Source organism: Rattus norvegicus, chromosome 2 (genome assembly GCF_021556685.1).
Source record: "Rattus norvegicus strain SHRSP/BbbUtx chromosome 2, alternate assembly SHRSP_T2T, whole genome shotgun sequence".
Classification (NCBI taxonomy): Eukaryota; Metazoa; Chordata; class Mammalia; order Rodentia; family Muridae; genus Rattus; species Rattus norvegicus.
Genome location: NC_141535.1, coordinates 91,599,509 through 91,626,977, shown reverse-complemented (window position 1 = coordinate 91,626,977; position 27,469 = coordinate 91,599,509). Strand labels below are relative to the sequence as shown.

The 27,469-nt window shown below is 35.4% G+C and overlaps 1 protein-coding gene across 4 annotated transcripts in view; it reads right to left on the bottom strand.

The window, feature by feature from the left end:
• Window positions 1–486: 486 nt before the first annotated feature.
• Window positions 487–27,469, bottom strand: part of Tgap1 (GTPase activating protein testicular GAP1) — a 76,896-nt gene continuing 49,913 nt past the window's right edge. For 3 of the 4 annotated variants that reach the window (XM_087618590.1, XM_087618601.1, XM_087618609.1), the window contains 11 exons: window positions 24,946–25,079; window positions 23,547–23,705; window positions 20,794–20,903; window positions 19,521–19,707; window positions 15,975–16,212; window positions 10,229–10,359; window positions 8,831–8,989; window positions 6,319–6,428; window positions 5,035–5,221; window positions 1,434–1,671; window positions 490–718 (listed from right to left, as the gene is read on the bottom strand). In XM_087618590.1, coding sequence (XP_087474716.1) covers window positions 684–718; window positions 1,434–1,671; window positions 5,035–5,221; window positions 6,319–6,428; window positions 8,831–8,989; window positions 10,229–10,359; window positions 15,975–16,212; window positions 19,521–19,707; window positions 20,794–20,903; window positions 23,547–23,705; window positions 24,946–25,079 — 1,688 coding nt within the window. In that variant the 3' untranslated portion in view covers window positions 490–683. 4 annotated transcript variants of the gene reach the window in all.

Sequence of the window (27,469 nt, the reverse complement as noted above, 5' to 3'; positions counted from 1 at the left end):
AGGTCTCTTTTGATCATTACTGAACAACATGTCAAAAATATCTGGCCAATAAGCTTCTGTTAATTACTGTCTCCGACTCCCATCTCCATCCAGGTAGAAGCTTCTGGTCTAGAGATGCTTGTGCAACAATACCCAGTTTTGTTTGTTTTTTAAAGTATGTTTCAATGACCCAAATTCATGTCGTAAAGCCTGTACTCAGTTGCATAAGAACTGATCTTTTCAGGTCATTTTGTATATTCTAAAAACCATGCTCCATCTCTAACTTCATCATGTGTGATGATTAAGTTTGATTGGTAATGGAATTTTATTTAGAACTTTGTATGGCACTGAATTCTAGGCACAACTCTGAGGGAATATTTAATGTCATTAGTTTTGGCTGCACTTTGTAAACTGAGGTGGGTAAGCTAGTACTATAACTGGGCTGTAGAGGCAGAGACAGAAAAATGCCACTTTCCAAAGACTATGGACAATCATGAACAAGGCACATTGAACTGTACGCAATAACAACACTTTTATTTATTGTAACGTTTATTATGATAGCAAACATTGAATAACATATGGCATAAATGCTGAAGAAGGATGTTGCTGAAGAAGGATGTTGCAATAATTTGTTTGCTAAGATTAAGTGGAAGGTAGAAGGGAACATTAAAATAGAATGACCTTTTAGTGTCTTCAGTCATCCTCTACCACTTATATGTGGCAGTTTTTGTGTCCTGTCCTGTTAAATGAAACATAAAATGTCATTGTTAGAAAAACATTCTCAGATGATAGATTCACTTCACTTCAGATAAGAGTAATATTTCAGTATATTTTCTTAACTCTATACAAATAATTACTTGAATTATCAATGTATAGGAATGTATAGGTTTTGTAGTGGATCCTGTGCAATTTAATATTTATGCCAATGCTAAGCATTTGGCAAGATTGTCTCTCATAAAAAATTAAACATTATTTTTGCATTAAAATAAAAAGCATGTTAACAGTGGTGCAGGGCTTAAACATGCAGAATGTCTAATGGATATATAAATTAAATCATTGTTTCTAAATGATCTTAGCAAAAATAATTTCATATGAAAGAAATCCTCTATGACTTAAAGACCATGGGAAGAAAGGCAATATTGTGGGATTCTTACAGAGGCTAAATAAAGAGTCTGTCATACTTACCTGTATATATATATATATATATATATATATATATATATATATATATATATATATATATACATATATATACACACATATATATCTGTATGTACATAAGTGTGTGTGTGTGTATACATATGCACAAATTTAATTAAAGTGTTGGTTAAAAAGTTTTTCCATACTCTAATACCATTTTGCACCCAAAACTGCTCTGATATTTACAAATTTATGAAATAAGTGAATGATATCATCCTTCCATTCATTTGATGACTAAATAACTCTTGGCTCACCTTCAGGACCTTCCTCCTGCAGAGCAATGGATGAAATTTTAAAATTTTCACTATTATCATATGTTTTCCTGTTGCGGCCACCTAGGAATTCGTTCATAATAGGTGATTTTCCAGAAGCATTTATTGAATCTGGACACGTCTTTAAATCCTCAGGTCTTTTGTCAATACCTTTACAAAATATACTGTCATTTCCAAATATTTGACTATAGTTGTCGATCATGATTTGTATAATGGACATCTGTAATAACACAACGCAAAACAAGATTGTGATTTTACATAGTTTACAAAATTGAAATTTAAAAATGAAATCCAAAACTATGAAGAAAATAACAGTTGCCACAGATAGGAACCCATGAAATGAAGTTTCTGAAATGGAAACTCTAAGTTCTCTGCATTTTACCAAAACTTGTCAAAATTTCAGACATGTTGCAAGGAATAGAAGAACTACTTAACCAAACCAACGTTTCAGACCTGATGTACTGCCAAGCACTATGAGTGAATTAATGACTGTCGTTTGTTGATTTTTTGTGGGGGTAGGGGGGTGGGGGGTTCTGTTGGGATGTTTTAAATGGGGTGCCATTCTAGTTCCAGGCATGGCAATACCCTTTTGTGACAACTTTCTGATGGTTTAAGTCCCTTGGCCCTCCTGGTGGAAGTATGGCATTGCCCAGAATTTGTAGTTACAAAATACAGGTGCCCATTCTCAATGCACTTTCTCTGCTACATTTTTGCTTCCCAAGACAAGAGACATCAGGTCTCAGCTTGCTGTTTAGTTTTTCTTCCTTTCTGCAGCCATGCTCCTCTGTCATGACATTGAAGTACTATACTCTCTCAGCATTTCTAAGTCCCAAAAAACCACTTACTTGAATAAGTTTCCCTGATCATATTGTTTTATTTTTTATTGGTTATTTTATTTATTTAGATTTCAAACCTTATCTCACTTCACAGTTCACCTCCACAGACCCTGTATCTCCTCCCCCTGCCTCTATAACAGTGCTCCCTCCCTCACCTGCACACTCCGGCCTCAACACCCTAGCATTCCCTAACCCTGGGTCATCAAGCCTCCTTAGGACTAAGCGGCTGCCCTCCTAGTGATTCCAAATAAGACCATCCTCTGCTACATATCCAGCTGGAGCCATGGGTGCCACCATGTCAATCTTTGGTTGGTGTTTTAGATCCTGGTGTTTTATTAAAGCAACACAAATGTGGCTGAGAAAAGAAGTTGGTGAGAAGGCGGAGTTTAATGGAGAAAATGCCTCCATCAGATTGACCTATTGTATAGAGAAGTCTAAGGGATATTGTCCTGATTAACCTTGGAATTTGTAGGGCCCAGATCTCCAGGATGGTGCTACCCTTGAGCTATTAGTCAGAAAATGAAAGATATGAGTACAAGGCAAGAGACAGAACTCCTACTCAGTTTCTACTTCAGTTCTTGCATAAAGGTTCATGCCTTGCTTCAGTTTGAATCCTGCTATTTCTCAGGAGTTAACTGGTAACTGCAAGTATATCATGGATTGTAACCTGTCTTCCATAAGTTGCTTTTTAAAAATGTTTTGTCACAGCAATCATAGGAAAGTATGACACCTCCTAAATTGAGCAACAGTGATAAGTTACTTTTCTTCTGAGATGATGGCTTAGGTTAAGTCAACTCTACTCATCACATACATTTCTTCCCAGCATGCACCTACTTTTATGTTTGAGCTGTCCTGCACAGAAGAGGAAAGAAATGATTCTTAGGAAAATCACATTCAAACGATTGCCTTAATTTACATGCAGATTGTACAGAATAGTTTTGCTTCTTTGTTTTCATACTTGACCATTCAAAAAAATATATTTGAAAAGAACTGCCAATAACAGAAGAATCATTAATAGTTAACAAGAGTGAAAAATTAATTTTGTTGCTTCATTTGGACATGTGCTTTGATACAGAATTTGATTGTAGGTTTCCAGTAGCTTGGTAATTAGAAATTACCTATGAAAGGTATGTTTCTAGTCAAAGCCAAGTTGAGTCCTGTGTGAGAATCCTATTTAAGCTGTCACTTGGGCTATCTTCTTCCATTGTGTGTAACAACATCACCACCATACCTTCCTTCTGGTGGACCTAATCCCTAGAAACTACTAGTTAAAATGTACCCTGCTTTCTTTCATTTTTTACTTTTTTGTTTCCTTTTATCCTTTTCAAAATATATGTCCTTTTTTGAATCTCTTTAAATTTATCATCATGCTCCAAGTAACTCTCATTTTATTTTCAATCCCTCCATCTATCCCTTGGTATCAACCTCCCTTCCCAAAACTTCAAAAATTAAAATAAAATAAAGTTTTAAATTTAAATTAAAAATTAAAAATCAAACAAAAATTTAAAATTCTTTTAAAAAATGCAGTGTGTGAGATGTGTTGTGCTATACTATGTCACACATTATATCCCTTTGTCCAAATGTGTTTACTTGCAAATGTACATGAAATAAGTCACTGGCCTGCTTCAAGTCCTCTGGATTTTGCTACACCATCAATACTGAAACCTCCCAGACACGCCTCTCCTTCTATATCCTGCTATCTTCCTGTAGCCCTTGAACATTGTGATCCTTCAGCTTTGAATCTACAGGACCTCCCCCTTCATATGCTCCAGCAGCAGGATCTAGGCCCCCTACATATATGTAGCAGATGTACAGTTTGATCTCAAGTATGTCCCCTAACTATTAGTATAGGGGCTGGTTCTAACTCTGTTGTCTACCATTGGATTGCTTTCTTTTAGCTGGGCTGCTTTGTCTAGCTTCAGTGGGAGGACATGCACTTATTCCTGTTGTGAATTGATGTATGAGTGTGAGTTGGTGTTCATGGATGTTTTACACTACTAAGATAAAGGGAAATGGAGGGAGGAAGGGGTCGTGAAGATGGGACTTAGAGGAAGGGACTGTAATCAGGATATAGAGTAAATAAATTAGTGAATAAATATTAATGTGTGTGGGTTCATAATAAAATTAACACTACAGTAGACCTGAAGAACTTAAAACTGCACCTGAATATATTAGTGGTAAAATAATTTAAAGTATACAAAATAGCATACACCAATTTGTCACCTACATACACACACACAGACACACATGCACACACACGCACACACACACACACACACACATATATATATATAAGAATGTACTTTTATATGACCATTAATTCAGTTGATGTGAATATATAATAATATAATTGTCTAATTACTGTGGAACAACTATTATATACTCCAAAAAATAGGGCTGGAATGAAAAAAAAAACGAGAAAACCTAGATAATCAGGATTTTTTAAAACTTCCCTCTAGTCTTCTTTGACTACCATTATATGTGAAGCATACTGTTGGCCAAAATCAATATCTATGAAGAAAGGAAGAAAGAACAAAAGAAAGAATGTAATGGTTCACTTATTTTAAACTACATTAACAATCTTTCTTACCAAACCTTCCTGAAACAGATCAATACAGATTCCACTTCATTCCAGAAGAATGGAATCCTAGGGTTTCCTTTTATAGAAATGATCTTTCCAAAGTGTTCCTACTTCCTGCATTACAATGAGAATTTTGTTCCCAAAGGCAAAAGTCAGATCCCCTTACCTTTCTTGATACATCACTCCCAAACAATGTGTCCTTTGGAGTCTGATTCCACAAAACATAAGGAGCTATGCGGACAGATAAATTGTTACTGTCTAAGTTATTCATGGATGAGTCTCTTATTTTTACTAACACACAGATGAGATGCTTTAGAAGGATAAAGTTTGCCTGAGGAATCTTCAGTAAAAGTCTAAACAAAGAAAAGGGATAATTTTATTTTAGACCATCTGAAAACTAATGTTAGTTAAAAAACTAACTATGAAGAAAACAGGGCAAATGATTTGAAGACCAACTCATAGTATAATCAGAATTCAAATAAATATAATATACAGCTAGTGTACTACATAAAATATTTTCTGCAAATCATTTTCTGTATAAAATCATGGGAACTTATTTTAAAAGTGTGAATGATTTTCTATGTAATAGATATTTGACTGCTACCTACAGAAGCTAGAGGAAGGTGTCAGGATATTGGTATTAGAATGAATGAGATTGTGGCAGACCATGTGGGTTCTGTGCATGAAAACATCTAGTGTTTTTAAACATCAATCCATCTTCCCAAGCACCATGGAGTGGAGAAACATTTAATATCTAATGTAGGATAAATCTATGTAACACTCTTGTGACACTCTAGAATGTAAGGAGCAGAAAGCACCCTAATGACCCTACACAATGCAATTATAAAAGCTTCTGCTACAGGTAAGGCAGAGATGCAGGGCTCCTGGGTAACAAGTGGAGCTCAACCCTTCTGTTACATACAAAATCATTCTATGGCATATCGCACAGAAAAATGATTCAAAGAAGTCAAACCTATACCTGACCTAGACTGTTTGAGGTAGTTATAGTTGAGAAAGAAGTATTCAGTAATAGCTTCATGTTCTAATCAATGATATATATTTAACATATGATATATTCACAGTAACATGGTAATAATACTAGGATGCAAATAATCCACAGGTATTATACATACATAATTCTTTTAATTTGTTTCACACAGGAACTAAACCAATACTCTAGGCTGACCTGCACATGAGGTGTTGCATAGGCTGTCTTCTAAACTGTGAGAGTTATAAAGGAGAAGACTCTCAGGTGGGATTTCAGACATGGTTCAACACTCTAGTTTGAGAAATGAACATGTTTAAAGTGACAATACATGTCTGTGCTAAGGAAACCTCTTGGCATGGGACATCATTCCAGCTTATAATACTGTAAACACAAGCCTATGTACCTTACAAAAGCACTGCTTCTATATTGGTGTAGTTCCCCAAGTGCTTACTGTATCATTACCTTTGAATGGCATTAATTTTTCCAGCCAGTGTTCCCTCATCTGGGACGCTAAGCCAACTTTCATATAAGTCAGAAGTAAGTAAACTTCCTTCGATATTTGTAATGAAGTCCTTTTTTTAATGGAAACAAAGAAGTAATGGTCAATGTACATTTTAGAAAGAACTTGAAAAGCATTTTTGTTTAAAATTAGCATTTTAGACCAGTGATTCTCAACTTGTGGGTCATAATCCATTAGGTGGTCACATATCATATATCTTCCATATCAGATATTCTCTCCATTTTAATTTATAATTCTTATCAATAGCAAAATTTTAATTGTGAAAAAGCAGCAAAATGATGTAATAGTTAGTAATCACCAAACCATGAGGAAATATCTTAGTGTTACAGTATTAGGATGGCTGAGAATCATTGGTTGAAAGCATACTTCATAAAAGATTCCCAGACTTCTATCTCCCCAGAATCTTAGATCAAATGTGGAACCTATATGCAGCATCTTGTGTTTTCTTACCGAAGACTAGAATCAATGAAGCAGAGTCTTAGTTGCTACAGCAATGAAATAAACCTACTGTCTGTTCAGATTGCCTCTCCCGACTTCTAGTCCACATCATGACTTGCAATCATAGATCTGCACTCCAATTCCCAGTCCAAAGCTCTCTCTGCCTTGAAAAAAGGCAGATGCTATGTGGAATATCCAGACAGGAGCCTATCATAACTGCCCTCTTAGAGGCTGCATCCAGCAGCTGACTGAAATAGGATATGAAGAGCCACAGCTAATCATTGGATCTTATCGATCAATCAAGGACTTGTGTGGAAGAAATGGGGGAGATTCCATGCCCTGAAGGAGATAGGAACTCCATAGGAAGAGCTACAGAATCAACTAAGCAGCAGCACTGGGAGCTATCAAGGACTGAATTACTATCTAAAAATCCTACAGAAGCTGCAGCGTGACCTACAGCACCATTTATAGCAAATGCTTAGTCTCCTTGTAGGTCCTCCAACATGTGGAATAGGGGCTATCTGTAAGCTGTTGACTGTGAAACCCTGTCCCCATCTGGTCTTAGAGGGAGAAGATGTGCTAACCCTGAAGAGAGTTGATGTGCTAGGGTGGGAGCATAACCCAAGGGCCCCTAACCTGCTCAGAGACTCTGTGAGGGGATAATAGGTAGGGAGGAGCATATAAGACATAAAATGAACAAACAAAATATGTAACATGATGATGATGATGATTATCATGATCATAATGACAGTAACTATTCAAAAATCCACCAAAACAAACAAACTAAAACCAAATTTCCTCTTCTTGGAAATAGGCAACTATTAAAAAATGACAGCTCCCAAAATTAACTCATCCTGACTGAATAATTGTTGAATCTATATTTTAGGCTCACACAGTAAAGCTGTTATATACACGTACACCTGGCTTAGAGACCCACCTGGAATAGTGGTGAAGCTTACTCATTTTCCACGTGAGAAGGACTCATAGTTTCATGTCTTTTTCTTAATTTGTAAATATTCAACTATTTAAATCTAGTTGTAAGCATCAGATTGTTTAAAGAATAGAAACTGTCTTTTGCATGAAGTACCACAATGAACTTTCATATTGTACTAAGGATAGCAAACCATAAAGTGGACGAATCCCAGGTGCCCTTGTACCTGTAAATTGCTTTGAATACACATGGCTAACTTGAGTAAGGTCTCAAGTTTCTGGCAATGAGAACCAGACACACTTGGCAAACTCAAAGGCCAAGGAAGGATCATTCAGTACTTTTGCCTAATGTTAGTAAGCATAGTTAATCCAAGAGCATTATTTTCACTCTTTATGTCTGGGCTATAGCTCCACAGACTTCTGAAAGATGAAATCAGATCATGTCCTAAGTAAAAATAAAATAATGATATTTGCTCTAGAGTCACTGCAGCTCCCTGGCAAGTTACGAGTGTTAGACAAGTTAAAAAAACAGGTTAGGCTAATACTTGAATATTTGACATGGAATCAGAATGGCAATATCTGGCAAAAGTGAAAGTGCTGGATTATTTTTTGATTGAGAAGGAAAACCATTTCTTGTATATACAAGACAGAGGGTAATATTCAACATTGATAGCCTATTGTAGGTGAGTGTTGGACTAGTCAATTTGAACTGTTATTTGTGAAGGATATTTTTTGGTAAGTTTTATTTAATACATGCATTTGATGAATCAAATTTCTGCCACCATTATAACTTGTTCAGCTATTAATTCACATGGTATGTTTAGAGGTGAAATCAATGGAGTATTTATAAAGCCAAAATAAGCCCATCTGATAAATGAGGATGTTACCTTCCAATAGAAGCTGTTCACCTGTGTCTTTATGATGAATCTTTGAGGCTGTCAGACTTTTACATGCCATGCCTCTTATCAAGAAGTCATGTGTCAATAGTTCTAGGAAACAGTCATCATCATGTAATCTCAAGGACAGAAAGCACATATGCATCTCTAGAGGGATGCTTAATGTTGGTGACGTGAAAACCTTCCTTACCTTTAAAACAGAGGCTATAACTAGTATGCCTTCTTCATTCCAGTCTATGAGTTCTTCACTCTCTATCCTCTCTCTGAGGCTCCAATGTGAATTTTCAGGTAGAATTGCAAATATCTGATCTGATTCTTTTCCTTTCTCTGCAATTATGGATAGCATTTCCTGTGTGGGATAAGGATAAGATTGTATTATTAGAGATCCACACATCTGAAGCACAAATATGTCTTTTATTATGAACCTAGCAAGAACAGTTTTGGATGCACAGCTGAGAGGAATAAAGAAGTCATTGAACTTTTTTCTGTTTTAGCTTCCAAATACATTTTCTTCCCTAATCCATTTTTTCCCTAATTTGTAACATCATGGTTTTGTTGGACTTCTGTTCCTCAAAGCATTTTGGTGAATGGTCCTGTATTACTTTGTTTCCTTCTATGAATATCTTTCTCAAGCATGGCATCTTAAGTAAATATAGGGATATTTCCCTTTCTGAGATTAAATCACTATTTTACTTACTGTCTGTCCTGACCTCTATTATGAATCCTAACCTTTGTGTTTTGAAGAAATAATTCTTTCACCATATTTCTGAGACTTTTATATCCTTATTCTGTGATTTCTTATTTTCAACTATGTCTACAGATGCTTTCACATTTAAAACCCAAGCATATTTCAGTCGGTCTTCCATAACTTACTCTATAAACATGAGTACCATACATAGGTTGATGCCATTTTAAATGATTACATGAATACATTCAAGGTTACCAGAAAATTCTGCTCTAAAATACCTAAAAAAATTGGCAGTAATGCTCATGTGTCTGACAGGATAAATTTGTTCACAAACAGCATAAATTCCTATCACAGCTATAGTGCTAAAATAAATGTTGGACACTAAAGAAATGTTTCCAAAGAAGTTTAATAATTCATTTAAAATAGATTAAGCCATATTAGATGGCATTTAAATATAGTCCACTAGCATAAAAGATGTTAATATATATCAAAAACAGTGTGTTCATCTAATTCATTAATAATATAAAGCAAAAACCTATAGATATTTTTAAGTATAAAATATAGAGTAATTTCGGAGGCAATGATATTAAGGGAGACTCCAGAGAAATGTGGAGTCATAAAGAAGCTGCAAGACTTTCCAGTTGAGTAATTAGTGGGGCACTTCCATAGACTTATTTCCTCCAACAAGCTGGTGGGTTTGGATCTTTGATGCAGTCAGTGCAAAACATGGGAATGTTATTGCTTTTCTTTTTCTTTCAATTACATTATTCAAAATATAGCAGAACTTATTTCCGTTTTAAAATGATCTTTCCCTCATAGATAGGTTACCTAAACATTCCTCAGTTTGATTAATAGCTTACTGAGAACAAAGGTGCTGTAGATAGCCAAAATGATACTCACAAGTATTGGAGCAGGCAGCTTACTGTCGACATAAATGCTTGTAAGATTTTTGCCAAATAAACATTTCTTTCTTGATGGTGTTGGATTAGAATATTCTGGTGGCTTGGTATATATATTGCTTTTCTGTTTCTCTGAATATACGAAAGAGGGGTAATCATTTTTAAAACTGAACTCTCTTAGACCTTGCATATCCTTTGCATTTTATTGCACCAAATCAAAAAGAGATATGTGTTAAAGTACTAGAAGCATAGAAAATATTAAGTAGACACATAGTAGTCAAAGGCTAACTGAACAGAAAATAAAAATACAAAAAACTATGAAGGAAAAAGACAAAGTCACACATAAAGTTCACTACATTAGACTAATACTTGAATTTTCAATGGCTATTCTAAAATACAGTGGGCCTGCATCAACGTTCTCCATGTTTTCAAAGAATACAGACACTAGCCTAAACTTTATGACTGAGCAAAAGCATCATTCATATCAACAAAAGAGGAGAAGCATTACATAGTTTAATCACCAGTAAGTCATTTCTCATCAGCAATCTTGGTCTACAAAAGGCAAACAGCAGTCTCAAGATAACGTACATGATAAATGACCCTGTAGTCATTCAAAAAAGAGGGGGAAAAGTATATGTCAACAAAAAATAACAAAGACCCTTTTATACTTCTCATTAATAACCCTAAGCATTAACTCTCTCACACCAATAGTATACAGACTATCAGTTTGGGTAAGAAAACAGATTCCATCTTTCTCCTGCATCCCAAAATACACTTGTTTTAGACACAATTGCATACTCTTGTTTAATATGCAATTGCCTATATTTCTTTGTCTAGGTCTCAGGTCCCATTTAGTTTCTCATGCCCATTGGTGTTGCCTTGTTCAGTTAATGTTTAGGGAGTGATGTTGGTGAGGCTTTATGGAAGAGGTCACGGGAACATGGCAGAAGACTGGGAGGAAAGAAGGTAAATAAATCACTTCTATAATAGTGTTTCTCCTAATAACATCAAGGGTGTTATAAATTTTATCAAGCTTTCAAAGGATAGAATCAAAATGTTACTATAGGATGGTCTAGGATGTTTACTGTATAAATATCACTGATTCATGAGCATGGGGGGAATCTTTACATTATCTGATATCTGTTCAATTCCTAAGATATGTTGTTTTGTTTTGGGTTGAATTTTTTTAATCATAAAAGCCTTTTACTTCTCAGTTTGAATTTTCCCAAGAAACTTAATACTTTTAAAAGTTACTGTTAATGATGGTGTTTCATTGATTTACCTTTCATTAAGTTTGTAATTTTTACAAAGAAGTAGTACTCACTTTGTGTGTTAAGTTTGTATGTTGCTACTTCTGAAATAATTTACAAGATATCTGATTATTCTTTTGGAATATTTAGGCTCACTTATGTTTACTATCACACGATTTTCAAAAAGACATACTTTGAATTCTTCATTTCTAATATATGTCCCCTTGGTCACATGCAGTTTTAACATTATCTTAAATGTTTACATATGCTGTATGAAACAAGAGTTGATTATGACTAAAGATGAGCAAGGCAAGCCATTGGTACCATAATATTTCATAAATAACTAGATGAGGGGCAGCACACACGATAAGGAAATTCTAGGTGACAGAATCATTATCATCCTTGCAGACATAAGGCACTCACTGCTAAATATGGTAAGCATTCTTATTGCTACCTAATTTCAACTTTTAACTTTTCAGACTATTGTCAATTAAGGCTAATTGCAGATGTGGAAAGAAGAAAACTAAAGTAACCAAAAAAGAAGGAATTATATATTTATATAACATTTATATCATATTACTTTAGGAAAATGAATTTATCTTGTCAGAGAGGAGTGAAATGTGTAACTTGGACAAGTCAAAGGACCTGCATAGATGATCCTAAAGAGGAATAAACAGGATATCAAATTTAAACTTTAAAAGCATACAGAGAAGGGAAGGGGGAAGGGTTAGGGGGATGTTGGGCCAGGCCCGAAACCAGGAAAGGGAATAACAATCAAAATGTAAATAAGAAATACCCAAGTTAATAAAGATTGAAAAAAAAGTGGATCACACACACACACACATACAAAAAGCATACTTAGGAATAACATTATTTCTGAGAAACCAAAGGAAAGACCCAGAACCATGTTCAATTCTATGGTAAAGAAAATACACTTAAGTCTAATCAAAGAACAGTTGTTTTGAACTGAGCTGTTAGTGTCACTTATTGGACCTATTCTGTTGTTTTGCCATACTGGTTATCATCGTACTTTATAGGCATTACAGGTGGATACAACTATCAATTGCTTCCCTAACATGTCAACCAGCCTACTGTTTTATCTACCGTAGAACCTTGACTTAAAGACAGAGCTTTCTAAGATGTATCCCGTTAGAACCAGTTATTTGTGGAGATTCTCTGTAGATGTATTTGGCAACTGGCACTCAAGCCCACAACCTTGAGCAAAATTCAAGCGCTACCTAATGCATCCATATGTTTGGGGAAAGTCACAGGAAATACTTTAACAATTGGTAGAATTTCTCTCACCAGGATTGAAATCATGGCTGGTGCTAGAAATCTAGCCCAATTTATGTAGCTAGTCTGGTCATAGACTTTAAAATTGATCACATTAATTTAATAAATTAGCAACGTTCCTTAAAGCATTTAAATGTTAGTCAAAGAAGCCTCTTTGTACAGAAAATAGAGACCATTACAGAAAAGAAAAAAAAAAAAAAACTGGACACAATGAAGAGACACTTGCATTATGGAAAATCCAGCACCAGCGAATACATGTACATTAGAGCTAAATGCTCTGTAGCTCAGGGAGCATTGTGGAAGAGGGGTTACAAATACTGTAAGACTCAGCATACTTGAAAATCTGTTTTGAAATCACCTCTCATATAAATAGGTGCAAAATCACAATAATAGCAACGTCAAAGGCAATGCTCAAAATTTCACTTGTCAAAAGTTAAAGGTAGCTGATTATGACTGACTGAATATTAATTTTTCCAGAAATGACCTGCATATGGATTGTCCAATACACAGTGTATATCGTGGAAACCATATTCACAAACAGAACAAAATGAACTCAAGTAATATTCATGTTTTTAAAGATACAAATATATGTAAATAAAAACATGTGGGGTTGGGGATTTAGCTCAGTGGTAGAGTGCTTGCCTAGGAAGCGCAAGGCCCTGGGTTTGGTCCCCAGCTCTGAAAAAAAGAACCAAAAAAAAAAAGTATAAAACTGTAAGTCGCCCTCCAGTGGTGAACAACGGTACTGCACATGCGCAGTTTTTGCACCTGGTGTCAGTTGGCAGGTAATATGCTAATGAGGGGCGGTAGCATGCTAGTGAGGTGATTCATTCTCCACCAATCCCTGGAGGACAAGTAGAGGGGTGATAGTGGGATGACAGTGGGGTGATAGTGGGGTAACCCGTGCCCCGCCAATCCCTGAAGGATTATTAGCATACTGTTGTGTATATAAGGCAAGCGCTTTTGCTGCTCGAGATCCCTGTATCAGCAATGAAGGTGTCCTGCAATAAAGGCTGTTGACAAGGATCCGACGGTGTTGCGTCTTCCTTGCCAGACGAGGTGGGCGAGACATAAAACAATATTAAAATGAGTTTCAAAGGATAGTGACTGTGATGGACTTAAGGGAGAAAAGTCAGGCTACAGTGGTCCGATTCAATTTTTGATAAAAATTTAATACTAGTAATAAATGAAAACCTTGTGAACTTATAGTAATGGGGGTTCAGGAGGGACCAAGAACAGTAAATATGGAAATTATCAATTTCTTTACTGGAGGTTTTCTCTAAGATTTCCATTTCTCAAATTTGTATTACAGACACTTTCGAGATAGACAAACCATGAATTAAGAATATTTCATGTTGAGGTCTCAGGCTATGAAGGGGAGATACAACAAATACGCTGTATGCTTCTGTGCATTTCCCAGTGTATGTAATGCATGCGTGTGTGTGTGTGTGTGTGTGTGTGTGTGTGTGTGTGTGTGTGTTTGTATGTAAAACACGTGCAGCTCACATCACTGTGATATATTTAGGGCTTTATTTAGAGCTTTGAGCTTATTACTATATGAGAAGAGCCTCCAGTATTGGTCTCTCTCTCTGTCTCTCTCTTTTTTTTGGGGGGGGATCTCTTTTGATCATTACTGAACAATATGTCAGGAATACCTGTCCAATAAACTTCTGTTAATTACTGTCTCCAACTGCCATCTCCCTTCAGGTAGAAGCTTCTGGTTTAGAGATGATTGTGCTACAATACCTAGTTTTGTTTGTTTTTTAATATATGTTTTGATGACCCAAATTCATGTCCCAAAGCCTGTATTTCAATTGCTTCAGACACTGGATTATCTTTTCAGGTCATTTTGTATATTCTACATCCATGATCCACCTCTAAGTTCATCATGTGTGATGATTAATTTTGATTGTTAATAGAATTTTATTTATAACTTTCTATGGCACGGGATTCTATGCAGAAATCTGAGGGATTATTCAGTGTCATTAACTTCTGGCCACACATTGGTAACTGAGGTGGGAAAACTAATACTATAACTGGGCTGTAGAGGCAGAGACTGAAAAACGCCCTTTTCCAAAGACTGTGGAGGACCATGAAGAAGGCACACTGGAGTGTAAGGAATAACCCAAATTAATAACATTAGTTATAATAGCAAACAATGTGAAGCATGCAGCGTAAGATAAGTATAATGAGTGAAAACTATTTGTAACTAATATGGTGAACTATAAAACTAACATAGGATCGTGTAATAATTCTTATATTATTAAACGGGAGGTAGAAGGGAACATTAAAAAACAATGACCTTAGACCTTTCTAAGTCATCCTCTACCACTTATGTGTAGTAATTTTTCTGTTTTGTCCTGCTAAATGAAACATAAAATGTCATCATCAGACAAATATTCTCAGATGATAGATTCACCTCACTTAAGATAAGGGTAATATTTGGGTATATTTTCTTAACTCTATAGAAAGAATTACTTCATTTAACAATGTTTTTGAATTTGTGTGGTACTACCTGATAATGAGGTGTGTTTAACCTCTTTATCATACCTCACATAGGTTTTGTAGTGGATCATGTGCAAATTAATATTTATACCGATGATAAGATTTTGACAATATTGTTTCTCATAGGAAATTAAACAAACATTAGTATTTTCACACTATGAAAACAAAGCATGTTGACAGTGATGCAGGGCTTAATTTTTAATCAATTTTTAAATCAAATCATTGTTTCTAAATGATCTTATAAAAAATAATAGTTTTATATGCAAAAAATCCTCTAACTTAAGGACCATGGGAAGAAAGGGGGGAAAATATAGCAAACAATATTGGTGGATTCTCTAAATAAAGAGTGTGTCATACATACCTGATTGTATCCAGATATATGTAAGTATATGTGTATATATATGTGTGTATATATATAAATATATGTAGAGATACATATATTCAAGTATAATTTAATTAAAGTAATGTTTAAAAACTTTTCCCATATTCTTTTTTTTATTAACTTGAGTATTTCTTATATACATTTCGAGTGTTATTCCCTTTCCCGGTTTCCGGGCAAACATCCCCTTCCCTCCTCCCCTCCCATATTCTAATATAAGCATTTTTGTCCGAATGCTTCTCTGATATTTACAAATTAATGAAATCACAGAATTATATCATCTTTCCATTCATTTCATGAATAAATAAACCTTTTCTTACCTGTAGGACCTGCCACCTGCAGTGCAGCATATGAAATATTGAATTTTTCATTCTTATCACAGGTTGTCCCGGTGCAGCATGCTATGACATTTGTCATAACAGGTGATTTGTCAGAAGAACTTTTTGATTCTTCATTCATCTTTAAATCATCAGACTCTTTGTCAGTATGTTTAATAAACATATCATCATTTCCAAATATTTGATGGTAGTTGTCGATCATGATTTGTATAATGGACAACTATAACACAACAAGGCAAAAACAAGATTGTCATTTCACATAGTTTACAAAATAAATTTAAAAATGAAATCCAATATTATCAGGAAAATAACAGTTGCCACAAACAGGAAGCCATGAAGTGAAGTCTCTGAAATGGAGACTCTAAGTCCTATGCATTTTACCAAACTTGTTAAAATTTCATGCATATTGCAAAGAATAGAAGAACTACTTAACCAACGCAAAATTTCAGAACAGATACGCTGCAAAAAACTGTGATTGAACCTATTAATGACCCTTATGTGTTAATGGTTTGTGTGAGTGTCCGGGTAGCTGTTTATTGGGATGTTTTGAATGGGAGGCCTCTCTAGGTGCAGGCATCACAATACCCTCTCATTGACAATGTTCTGGTGCCTTGGCCCTCCTGGTGGAAATATGCCACTGCTTAGAATTTGTAGTTACAAAGTAGGTGCCCATTCTCAATGCACTTTCTCTGCTCCTTTTTTGCTTCCCAAGATAAGAACCATCAGTCTCAGCTTCCTCTTTGGTTTTGCTTCCTTTCTGAAGCCAGGCTGCTCTGTCATTTCACTGAAGAACTGTACTACGTTTGCATCTTTAAATTCCAAATAAGCACTTACTTCAGTAAGATACCCTGATCATGTTGTTTTATTTTTATTGGTTATTTTATTTATTTATATGTCAAACATTATCCTCCTTCACGATTTCCTCTCCACAAACTCTGTATCTTCTCCCACTAGCTACATGATGCTCCCTCCCTAGCCCACCCACTCCTGCCTCAACACCCTAGCATTCCCCTACCCTGGGTCATCAAACCTCCACAAATCTAAGAGGCTCTCCTCCTAGTGATGCCAAATAAGCCCATCCTCTGCTACATATCCAGCTGGAGCCATGGGTTCCCCCATATGTACTCTTCGGTTGGTGTTTTAGATCCTGGTGTTTTATTAAGGCAATAGAAAGGTGACCCAGAGAAGAAGTTGGTGAGTAGAGAGAGTCTTAATTGAGAAAATGCCTCCATCAGATGGACCTATTGTACAGGGACGTTTAAGATATATTGTCCTGATTAACATTGGAATTTGGAGGGCTCAGATTTCCAGGATGGTGCCACCCTTGAGCTATCAGTTAGCAAAAAGAAAGATACCAGATACAAGGCAGGAAGCAGTACTACTATTTCACTTCTGCTTCAGTTTGTGCCTCTATGTTCTTGCCCTGCTTGAGTTTGGGCCCTGCAATTTCTCAGTTTACTTTTAAGTGCAAGTATATCGCGCAGTGTAACCTGTCTTCCATAAGTTGCTTTATATCAATGTTTTGTCACAGCAATAGCAGAAAATTATGACACTTCCTAAATTGAGCAACACTGATAAGTTACTTTCCTTCTGAGATGACAGCTTAAATTAAGTCAACTCTATTCATCATATATGTTTCTTCCCAGCATGCACCTAAGTTTATGTTTGAGCACAGGATAGGAAAGAAATGATTCTTAGGAAAATCAGTCAGAACATTGTGTAATTTTATATGCAGATCGTACAAAATAGTTTTGTTTCTTTGTTTTCATACTTGACCGTACAAAAGGATGTTTGAAAAGAACTGTTCATAAAGCAAGAATCATTAACAGTTATTAAGTGTGAAAATGTATTTTATTGCTTCATTTGTACTGAACATGAGGTTTGATGTAGGCTTGTATTTTAGATTTCCAGTAGCTTGGTAATTAGAAATTACCTATAAAAGGTATGTTTCTAGTCCAAGCCAAATTGTGTCCTGGATGAAAATTGTACTCAAGTTGTCTCCTGGGCTATCCTCCTCCATTGTGAGTGATATCACCACAAATACTGTCCTGTGGACCTACACCCTGGAAACTAGTAGTTAAAATGTACCTTGCTTTCTTTTATTTTTTACTTTTTATTGCCTTTTTTCCTTTTAAAAAATGTATGTCCTTTATGGATTCTCTGTAAATTATTCACATGCTATCAAGTAACTCTCATTTTTCAATCCTTTTATATCTCCCTTGGTAACAATCCCCCTTCCCAAAATGTCAAAAAAATTAAAGTTTTAAATTTAAATTAAAAATTAAAAAATCAAACCAAAATTTAAAAACATCTTTAAAAAATGCACTGTGTGGGTTGTGTTGTGCCATACTGTGTCACACATTATACCCTTTTGTCCAAACAGGTTACTTGCAAATGTACATTGAAATAAGTCACTGGCCTACTTCAAGTCCTCTGGATTTTGCTACACCATCAATACTGAAACCTCCCAGACACGCTTCTCCTCCTATATCCTGGTATCTTCCTGTAGCCTTTGAATATTGTGATCCTTCAGCTTTGAATCTGCAGGACCTCCCCTTCATCTGCTCTAGCAGCAGCATCTAGGACCCCTACATAGCAGATGTGCAGCTTTATCTTCATGTAGGTCCCCTGACTATTAGTGTGGGGGCTGGCTCTGACTCTGATGTCTACCACTGGATTGCTTTCTTTTAGCTGGGCTGCTTTGTCTAGCTTCAGTGGGAGGAGATACACTTATTCCTGTTGTGAATTGATGAATGAGAGTGAGGTGGTGTCCATGGAAGTTCTACACTACTGAGATAAAGGAGAATGGAGGGAGGAAAGGGTTGTGAAAATAGGACTTGGAGGAAGGGACTGTAATCAGGATATAGAGTGATTAAATTAGTTAAAAAAATCAATGTACATGTGTTTATAATAAAATTAATAGCTACAGTAGACCTGAGGAACTTAAAACTGTACCTAAAATACTTAGTGATAAAATAATGGAAAGTGTTCAAAATAACATACACCAATTATTCATCATTACGCACACATATATATGCATATGTATATATATATATACATATAAGTATATATATGTAATATGCTTTTATATAACTAGTAATTCACTTGGCATGAATATTTAATAATAGAATTGTCTTCCCGCGGTGAAACACAAGAGCTCTATATTCCAAAAATAGGCTCCAATGGAAGAAAACAAACAAAACCTAGTTTTTTTTTAAACTTCACTCTAGTCTTCTTGGACTACCATTATAAGTGCAGCATATGGTTGGCTAAAACATCAATATCTAACATAAACATCTAAGTAGAAAGAAGGAAAGAACAAAAGAAAGAAATGATTCATGAACTTAAAACTACATCAACAATCTCCCTTCCAAAACTTCCTGAAATAGATCAATACATATTCCTCTCCACTCCAGAAAAATGCAATCCTAGGGTTTCCTTTTATAGTCATGATCTTTCCAAAGTTTTCCCAATTCCAGTATCACAATTAGATTTTTGTTCCCTAGGGCAAACATCATATCCCCTTACCTTTCTTGAGACATTTTTTCCAAAAAATGCATCACTCGAAGTCCAACCCCATAGCAAATGTGGGCCAAGGCGGAGTGATAACCTGTTAGTGTCTAACTTATTCGTGGATGAGTCTTTTATTATTACTAATACACAGATGAGATGTTTTAACAATATAAAGTTCGGTTCTGGGATTTTTTGAAGAAGTCTAAACAATGAAAAAGGAGAATTTCATGTTAGATCATCTTAAGAGTAATGTCAGTTATAAAACTAACTACAAAGAAAACACAGGGTAAACATTTTCTAGACCAACTCATAGTATATTTAGAATTCAAAGAAGTAAGAATATATTGCTGGGGGTATAACATAAAATGTTTCTGCAAATCACGTTTCTGTATAGAATCAGGAAACTTTTTTAAAAGTATGTATGTATTTCTGTATACTAAATGGATGACTGCTACCTACAGAAGCCAGAGGAATGTGTCAGGATTCCTGGTATTAAAATGAATGGAGATTGTTGTAGACCTTATGTGTTCTGTATATTAAAACATCCAGTCTTATTAATCATCTTTCCGGCTACCACGGGGACACATTTAATATCTAAAGTAGTATGAATCCATGTAACACTCTTGTGACATTCTAGAACATAAGGAGCAGAAAGCACACTAGTGACCCTGCACAGGGCAGTTATAAAAACATCTGCTGTAGCAAGACAGATCCAGGGGTGATGGGTAGCAATGGGAACCCAAGCTCATGTTAAATATGTTATCATTTTATGGAGTATCGGACAGGAAAATCATTCAAAGAAGTCAAAGCTTTACATGGCCTAAACTTCTCTAGGTAGTTGTAGTTGAGAAAGAAGAATTCAGTAATGGCTTCATGTTCTAATCAATGACATATATTGACCATGTGAAATATTCACAATACCATGGTAACAATTCTAGGATGCAAGTAACGCACAGGTATCATATGCACATACTTCTTTTAATTTGTCTCACACAGGAACTAAACCAATACTCTAGGCTGACCTGAACACAAGGTGTTACATGGACTGTCTTCTAAATCATGATATTTATAAAGGAGAAGACTCCCAGGTAAGATTACAGACATGGTTCAACATGCTAGCTTGAGAAATGGGAATTTTTAAAAAGTGACAATACATGTCTGAGCTAAGGAAACCTCTTGGCATGGGACATCATTCCAGCTTATAATCCTGTAAACACAAGCCTATGTACCTTACAAAAGCACTGTTACTATATTGGTGCAGTTCCCCAAGCGCTTACTGTATCATTACCTTTGTATGGCATTAATTTGTTCAGCCAGAGTTCCCTCATCTGGGACGCTAAGCCAACTTTCATATAATTCACATGTAAGCAAACTTCCATCTATATGGGTAATGAAGTCCTTTTTTAATGAAAATAAAACAAGAAAAAGTAATGGTCAATGTACATTGTAGAAAGTACTTGAAAAACACTTTTGTTTAAAATTAGCAGTTTAGACCAGTGATTCTCAACTTGTGAGTCATAATCCTTTTGGAGGTCGTACATCATACATCTTCCATATCAGATATTCTACCCATTTTTCTTTATAATTCAAACCAGTGGCAAAATTTTAATAATGAAGTGAATCAAAATGATGTGCTGGTTAGGAATAACCAAATCATGAGGAAATATTAGAGTTATAGTATTAGGATGGCTGAGAATCACTGGTTGAGATCCTACTTCCATAAAAGATTCCCAAACTGCTATCTCCCCAGAATCTTGGCTCAAAAGTGGAACCCATGTGCAGGATCTTGTGTTTTATTACCTAAGACTAGAATCAATGAAGTAGAGTCCTAGTTGCTGTAACAATGAAATAAACCTACTGTCTGTTCAAATTGCGTCTCCTGGCTTCTAGTCCACACCACTCCTTGCAATCATAGATCTGCACTCCACTTCCCAGACCAAAGCTCTCTCTGCCTGAAGAAAGCCAGCTCCTATGTGGAATATCCAGATAGGAGCTTATCATAACTGCCCTCTGAAAGGGTCCACCCGGCAGCTGACTAAAATAGGATATAAAGAGTCACAGCCAATCACTGGATCTTATATATCAATCAAGGACTTTATGGTAGAGATACAGGAAAGAGTCCATGCCCTGAAGGAGATAGGAACTCCACAGGAGGAGCTACAGAATCAACTAACCATGTCCACTAAGAACTAACAAAGGCTGAACTACCAATGTAAAAGGCAACAGAAGCTGCAGCGTGGCCTCCAGCACCTTCATAGCAAATGAAAAGCTTAGTTTCCATTTGGGTCCCCCAACTTTTGGAGCAGGGGCTATCCAAAAGCTGTTTTCTGTGAAAACCCTTCCCCAAGCAGACTCAGGGGCAGAAGTTATGCTAACGCTAAAGAGAGTTGATGTGCCAGGGAAGGAGGGTAACCCAGAGCCCCCTAACTGACTCAGAGAAAGAAAATGAAACTCTATAAGGGGAGAAGAAGTGGGCAGCAACATGTAAGACATAAAATGAACAAATAAATGTAAAGTAGTAGTAGTAGTAGTAGTAGTAGTAGTAGGAGGAGGAGGAGGAGGAGGAGGAGGAGGAGGAGCAGCAGCTATTAAAAAAAATCCAACAAAACAAACAAACCAAAATCACAGGCCACTTTTTGGAAGTAGGTCACTCTCCAAAAGGAAGAACACTAGAAAATACCTCCTTCTGATTATATAATTTGGTGAATCTGTACTCTTCGTTCACACAGAGTAAAGCTGTAATATACATGTACACCTCTGCTTACAGGCCCAGGTGGAATTGTGGTGAAGTTTCTTACTTTTTTGCCTTGTAAGAAGTTCTCACAGTTTCATATTTTTCTTAAAATTTGTAAATATTCAACTATCTAAATTTAGTTGTAAGCATCAGCTTTTGATCCCTTCAGACGCACCAGAAGAGGGCACTGCACCCCATTACAGATGGTTGTGAACCACCATGTGGTTGCTGGGAATAGAACTCAGGACCTCTGGAAGAGCAGTCAGTGACCACTGAGCCATCTCTCCAGTCCCTAGCATCAGCCTTTTTTAAGAACAGAAACTGTCTTTGTGCATGAAATATCAAAATGAAGTTTCGTGTTGTAATAAGGATAGCATGCCATGAAAATGGAAGAATCCTAGGTGCTATTTTACCTGTAAATTGCTTTGAATACACATACCTTTAGTCACTGATCTTCAACTTTTCTCCCCATAATGTGGTCCCAAGTTTCTGGCAATTTGAACCAGACACACTTGGCAAGCTCAAGGGCTAAGGAGGGACCATTGGGTACATTTGCCTAATGTTATTAAGCATAGTTAATCACAGAGCATTATCTTTTCTCTTGATGTCTGGGCCATAGGTCCATAGTCCTCTGAGGGGTGAATTCAGATCAAGGCCCAAACAGAAATAAAACAATGACATTTGCTCTAGAGTCACTGCAAGTCCCTAGCAAATTAAGAGTGGAAGACAGGCTAAATGTAGGGTAGGCTAATTCTTGACTATTTGACATGGAATTAGGATGTAGCTATCTGGAAAAACTGAAAGTGTTAGATTATTTTTTGATTGAGAAGGGAAACAATTTTGCTTATCTACTGGACAGAGGGCAATGTCAAACATTGACAGCCTATTGTAGGTCAGTGGTGGACTAGTCGTTTTGAACTGTTATTTGTGAGGGATATTTTTTGGTAAGTATTATTTAAGACATGAATTTTGTAAAACACACTTTTATCACTATTATTACTTGTCCTCCTATTACTTCACAATGTATGGCCAGAGGTGAATCAGTGGTAATATATGTAATGCCAAACTAAAGCAAATCTGATATATGAGGATGTTACCTTCCAACAGAAGCTGTTCACCTCTGTCTTTGCGATGAATCTTGTGACATTCTAATCTTTGTCAGACTTTTATCTGCCATGCATCTTATCAAGCGATCATGTGTCCATAGTTCCAGGAAACAGTCATCATCATGTAATTTCAAGGACAGAATGCACATATGCATTTGTATTGCCATGCTTAATGTTGGTGATGAAAAAAACCTTCCTTACCTTTAATACGGATGCTATTACAAGCACGCGTTCCTCATTCCAATTGATATATTGATAGGTGTCTATCTTGTCTCTCAAGGACCAATGTGAATATTCAGATAGAGTTTTAAATATGTGATCTGTATCTTTTCCCTTTTCTGCAATTATAGACAACATATCCTGTGTGGGATATAAGGAGAAGTTTGCATTATTAGAGATCTATACATCTGAAGCACAAATATGTCATTTATTGTGATCCTGAGCTTTGGCAGTTTTGAATAGAGAGCAATAACGGAGAGGAATGAAGAAGACATGGAAACTTTTCTGTTTTAGCTTCCAAATACATTCTTTCCTAATCCATTTTTTCTCCAATTTGAGGCATCATGATTTGAACTTCTGTTCCCCAAAGCATTTTGGTGAATGGTCCTCTATTACTTTTTGTTTCCTTCTATGAATATCTTTCTCAAAGAATGACATTCTAAGTAAATATTGGGATATTTCCCTTTCTGAGATTAAATCACTATTTTACTTCCGGTTTGTTCTGGTCTCATTATGACCCCTAAGTTTTGTATTTTTAGAAAGATTTTTTTCTCTATACTTATGAGACATTTATTTCCTTTTTCACTGACTTCTTATTTTCAACTATGTCTAAAGATGCTGTCACATTTAAGAACCCAAGTATATGTCAATCATTCTTCCATAATTTTTTGTAAAAATGACTACCATATACAGACTTGGTTCATATTTTCTCTATTTTCATTGATTGCATGATTACAAACATGGCTTCCAGATAATTCTGCTCTAAAATACTTAAGAAATGGACAGTAATGCTCATGTGTCTGAAAAGATAAATTTGTTCACACAAAGCATAAATTCATAGCACAGCTATATTACTAATGTAGATGCTGGACAGTAAATATACATTTCCAAAGAAGTTTAATAACTCATTTAAAATAGATTAAGCCATATTAAGTGGCATTTATGTATAGTCCACTAGGATAAAAGATGTTAATATATAGAAAAAAACTGTGTATATTTAATTCATTAATAATGTAAAGTAAAGATATATGGATATTTTTAATTTTAAAAGATTGAGTAATCTCAGAGGCAATAATATTAAGGGAGACACCAGAGTAATATGGAGTCATAAAGAAGCTGGAAGACTTTACAGTTGGGTAATCAGCAGGGCACTTCCAGAGACCCATTTCCTCCAACAAGCTTTTAGGTTTGGATCTTTGATGCAGTCAGTACAAAACATGGGAATGTTATTTGTTTCAATTACATGATTCAAACTTCAGTGAAACTTATTTCTATTTTAAAATGATCTTACCCTCATGGATAGGTTATCTAAGCATTCATCAGTTTGATTGAATAACTTACTTAGAACAAAAGTGCTGTAGAAACCCAAAATGATACTCACAAATATTGGAGTAGGTATCTTTTTGTCTTCAAAAATACTTGTAAGAGGTTGACCAAACAAACATTTCTTTGCAGGTCGTAATGGAAATAGACAACGTACTGGTGGGTTGGAATATTCATTGTCTTCACATTTCTCTGTATTTAAGAAAGAAGGGAAATCATTGTTGTAACTGAACTCACTTACCCTTGCATACACTTTTCATTTTATAGCCCCTAAATCAGAAAGAGATACCTGTTTAAGTATTAGAAGCATAGAAAACATCAAGCGAACACATAATAATGAAAGACTAACTGAAATAAGAAATAAAAATACAAAAAGCTATGAAGGAAAAGACCAAGTTACACATAGAGCTGACCGCATTTGACTAACACCTGAATTTTCAATGGCTATTACAAAATACAGTTGGCTCTGGATCAATGATCAACATGTTGTCAAAGAATACAGATATTAGCCTTGACTTTATTACTAAGCAAAAATATCATTCATATTAGCAAAAGAGGAGAAACATTACATAGTATAATCACCAGGAAGCCATTTCTCTTCAGCAATCTTGATCTACAAAAGGCAAACAACAATCTGAAGATAAGGTATATATATATATATATATATATATATATATATATATATATATATATATATATATATATATTCAAGAGGACAGGAATGTAGCCTGTAGTCATTCAACAAAAGAGTGAAAAGTATATGGCAACAACAAAATAACAAAGACCCATAAATAAATGAAATCTAATGATAGATAATCTGTCTCACCTAGTAAAATACAGACTATCAGTTTGGGTAAGAAAACAGATTCCATCTTTCTCCTGCATCCCAAAATACACTTGTTTAAGATACAATTGCATACTCGTGTTTAGGATGCAATTGCCTATATTTCTTTGTCTAGGTCTCAGGTCCCATTTAGTTTCTCATGCCCATTGGTGTTGTCTTTGTTCAGTTAATGTTTAGGAAGTGATGTTGGTGAGGCTTTATGGGTGAGGTCACGGGAACATAGCAGAAGACTGGGAGGAAAGAAGGTAAATAAATCACTTCTATAATAGTGTTTCTCCTAATAACATCGAAGGTGTTATAAATTTTATAATGCTTTCAAAGGATAAATCAAAATGGTATTATATGATGGTCTAGGTTTTTCACTATATAAGTGTTACTGATTCATGAGTATGGGGGAATCTTTCCATGATGTGATATCTCTTCAATCTGTAAGATTTTGTTGTTGTTGTTTTGGGTTGTAATTTTTTGTTTTTCTTATTTGTTTTTGTTTTTGTTTTGTTTTCTTAATTCTACAAGTCTTTTACATCTTGGTTAGAATTTCCCCAAGTAACTTAACACTTTTGAAGTTTACTGTGAATGATGGTGTTTCATTGACTTTCTTTTCATTAAGTTTGTAATTTTTATAAAGACGAAAGCTCACTTTGTGTGTTAATTCTGTATGCTGCTAATTGTTGAGTTTATAAGATATCTGAGTATTCTTATGGATTATTTAAACTCACTTATGTTTATTATCATATAATCTTCAGAAAGAGCTATTTTGACTTCTTTATGTCTAATTTGCATCCCCTTAGCCTCATTCAATTGTGAACATTTTTCTATTTGTTTACAAATGCTGTATGAAACAAGAGTCCACTGAGTATGACTAAAGATGATGACAGCAAGTCTTTAATTCCCTAATAGTTAATACATAACTAGATGAGGGGCAGCACACACTGTAAGGAAATTCTAGGAGATAGAACCATTATCATCCTTGCAAAATAAGACAGTTACTGCTAAATGTTCTTCACTTAACACAGTATGGTAAACATTTTCTTATTACTTGATATTTCAACTTTTAACACTTCAGACTATAATCATTTAAGGCTAATTGCAGATGTGGAAAGAAGAAAATTAAAGAAGTAAAAAATGAAGGGATTGTATATATTTCAATTTTTTATATTAAACTAGGAAAATGAATTGATCTTGTCAGAGAGGAGTGAAAATATGTGACTTGGACAAGTCAAAGGACCTGCATGGACGATCCTAAAGAGAAATAACAAGAGATCAAATGTTGAACTATAAAGGAGTACCTAGGAATAACATTTTTTTCTGAGAAACCAAGCAAAAGACCCAGAACTATGTTCAATTCTGTGGTAATGAAAATATATTTAAGTCTAATCAAAGAACAGTTATTATGAACTGAGCTCTTAGTGTCACTTACTGCACTTATTCGGATATTTTGCCACACTGTTTATTGTTGTATTTCATATGCATTACAGGTGAGTACAACTAACTATCAATTGCTTCCCTAACATGTCAACCTGCCTACTGGTTTACCTACCTTAGGACCTTGACTTAAAGCTGGAGGCTGCTAAGACGTATCTAGCTAGAATCAGTTGACTCCTGAGACATCCCTGTAAGATTTATTTGACAACTAGCACTCAAGTCCCAAATATTGAGAGAAATCCAATTGCTACCCAAAGCATCCGTTTTTTTTTGGGGGGGGGAAGTCACAGGAAATACTTTAACAGACAAGAAT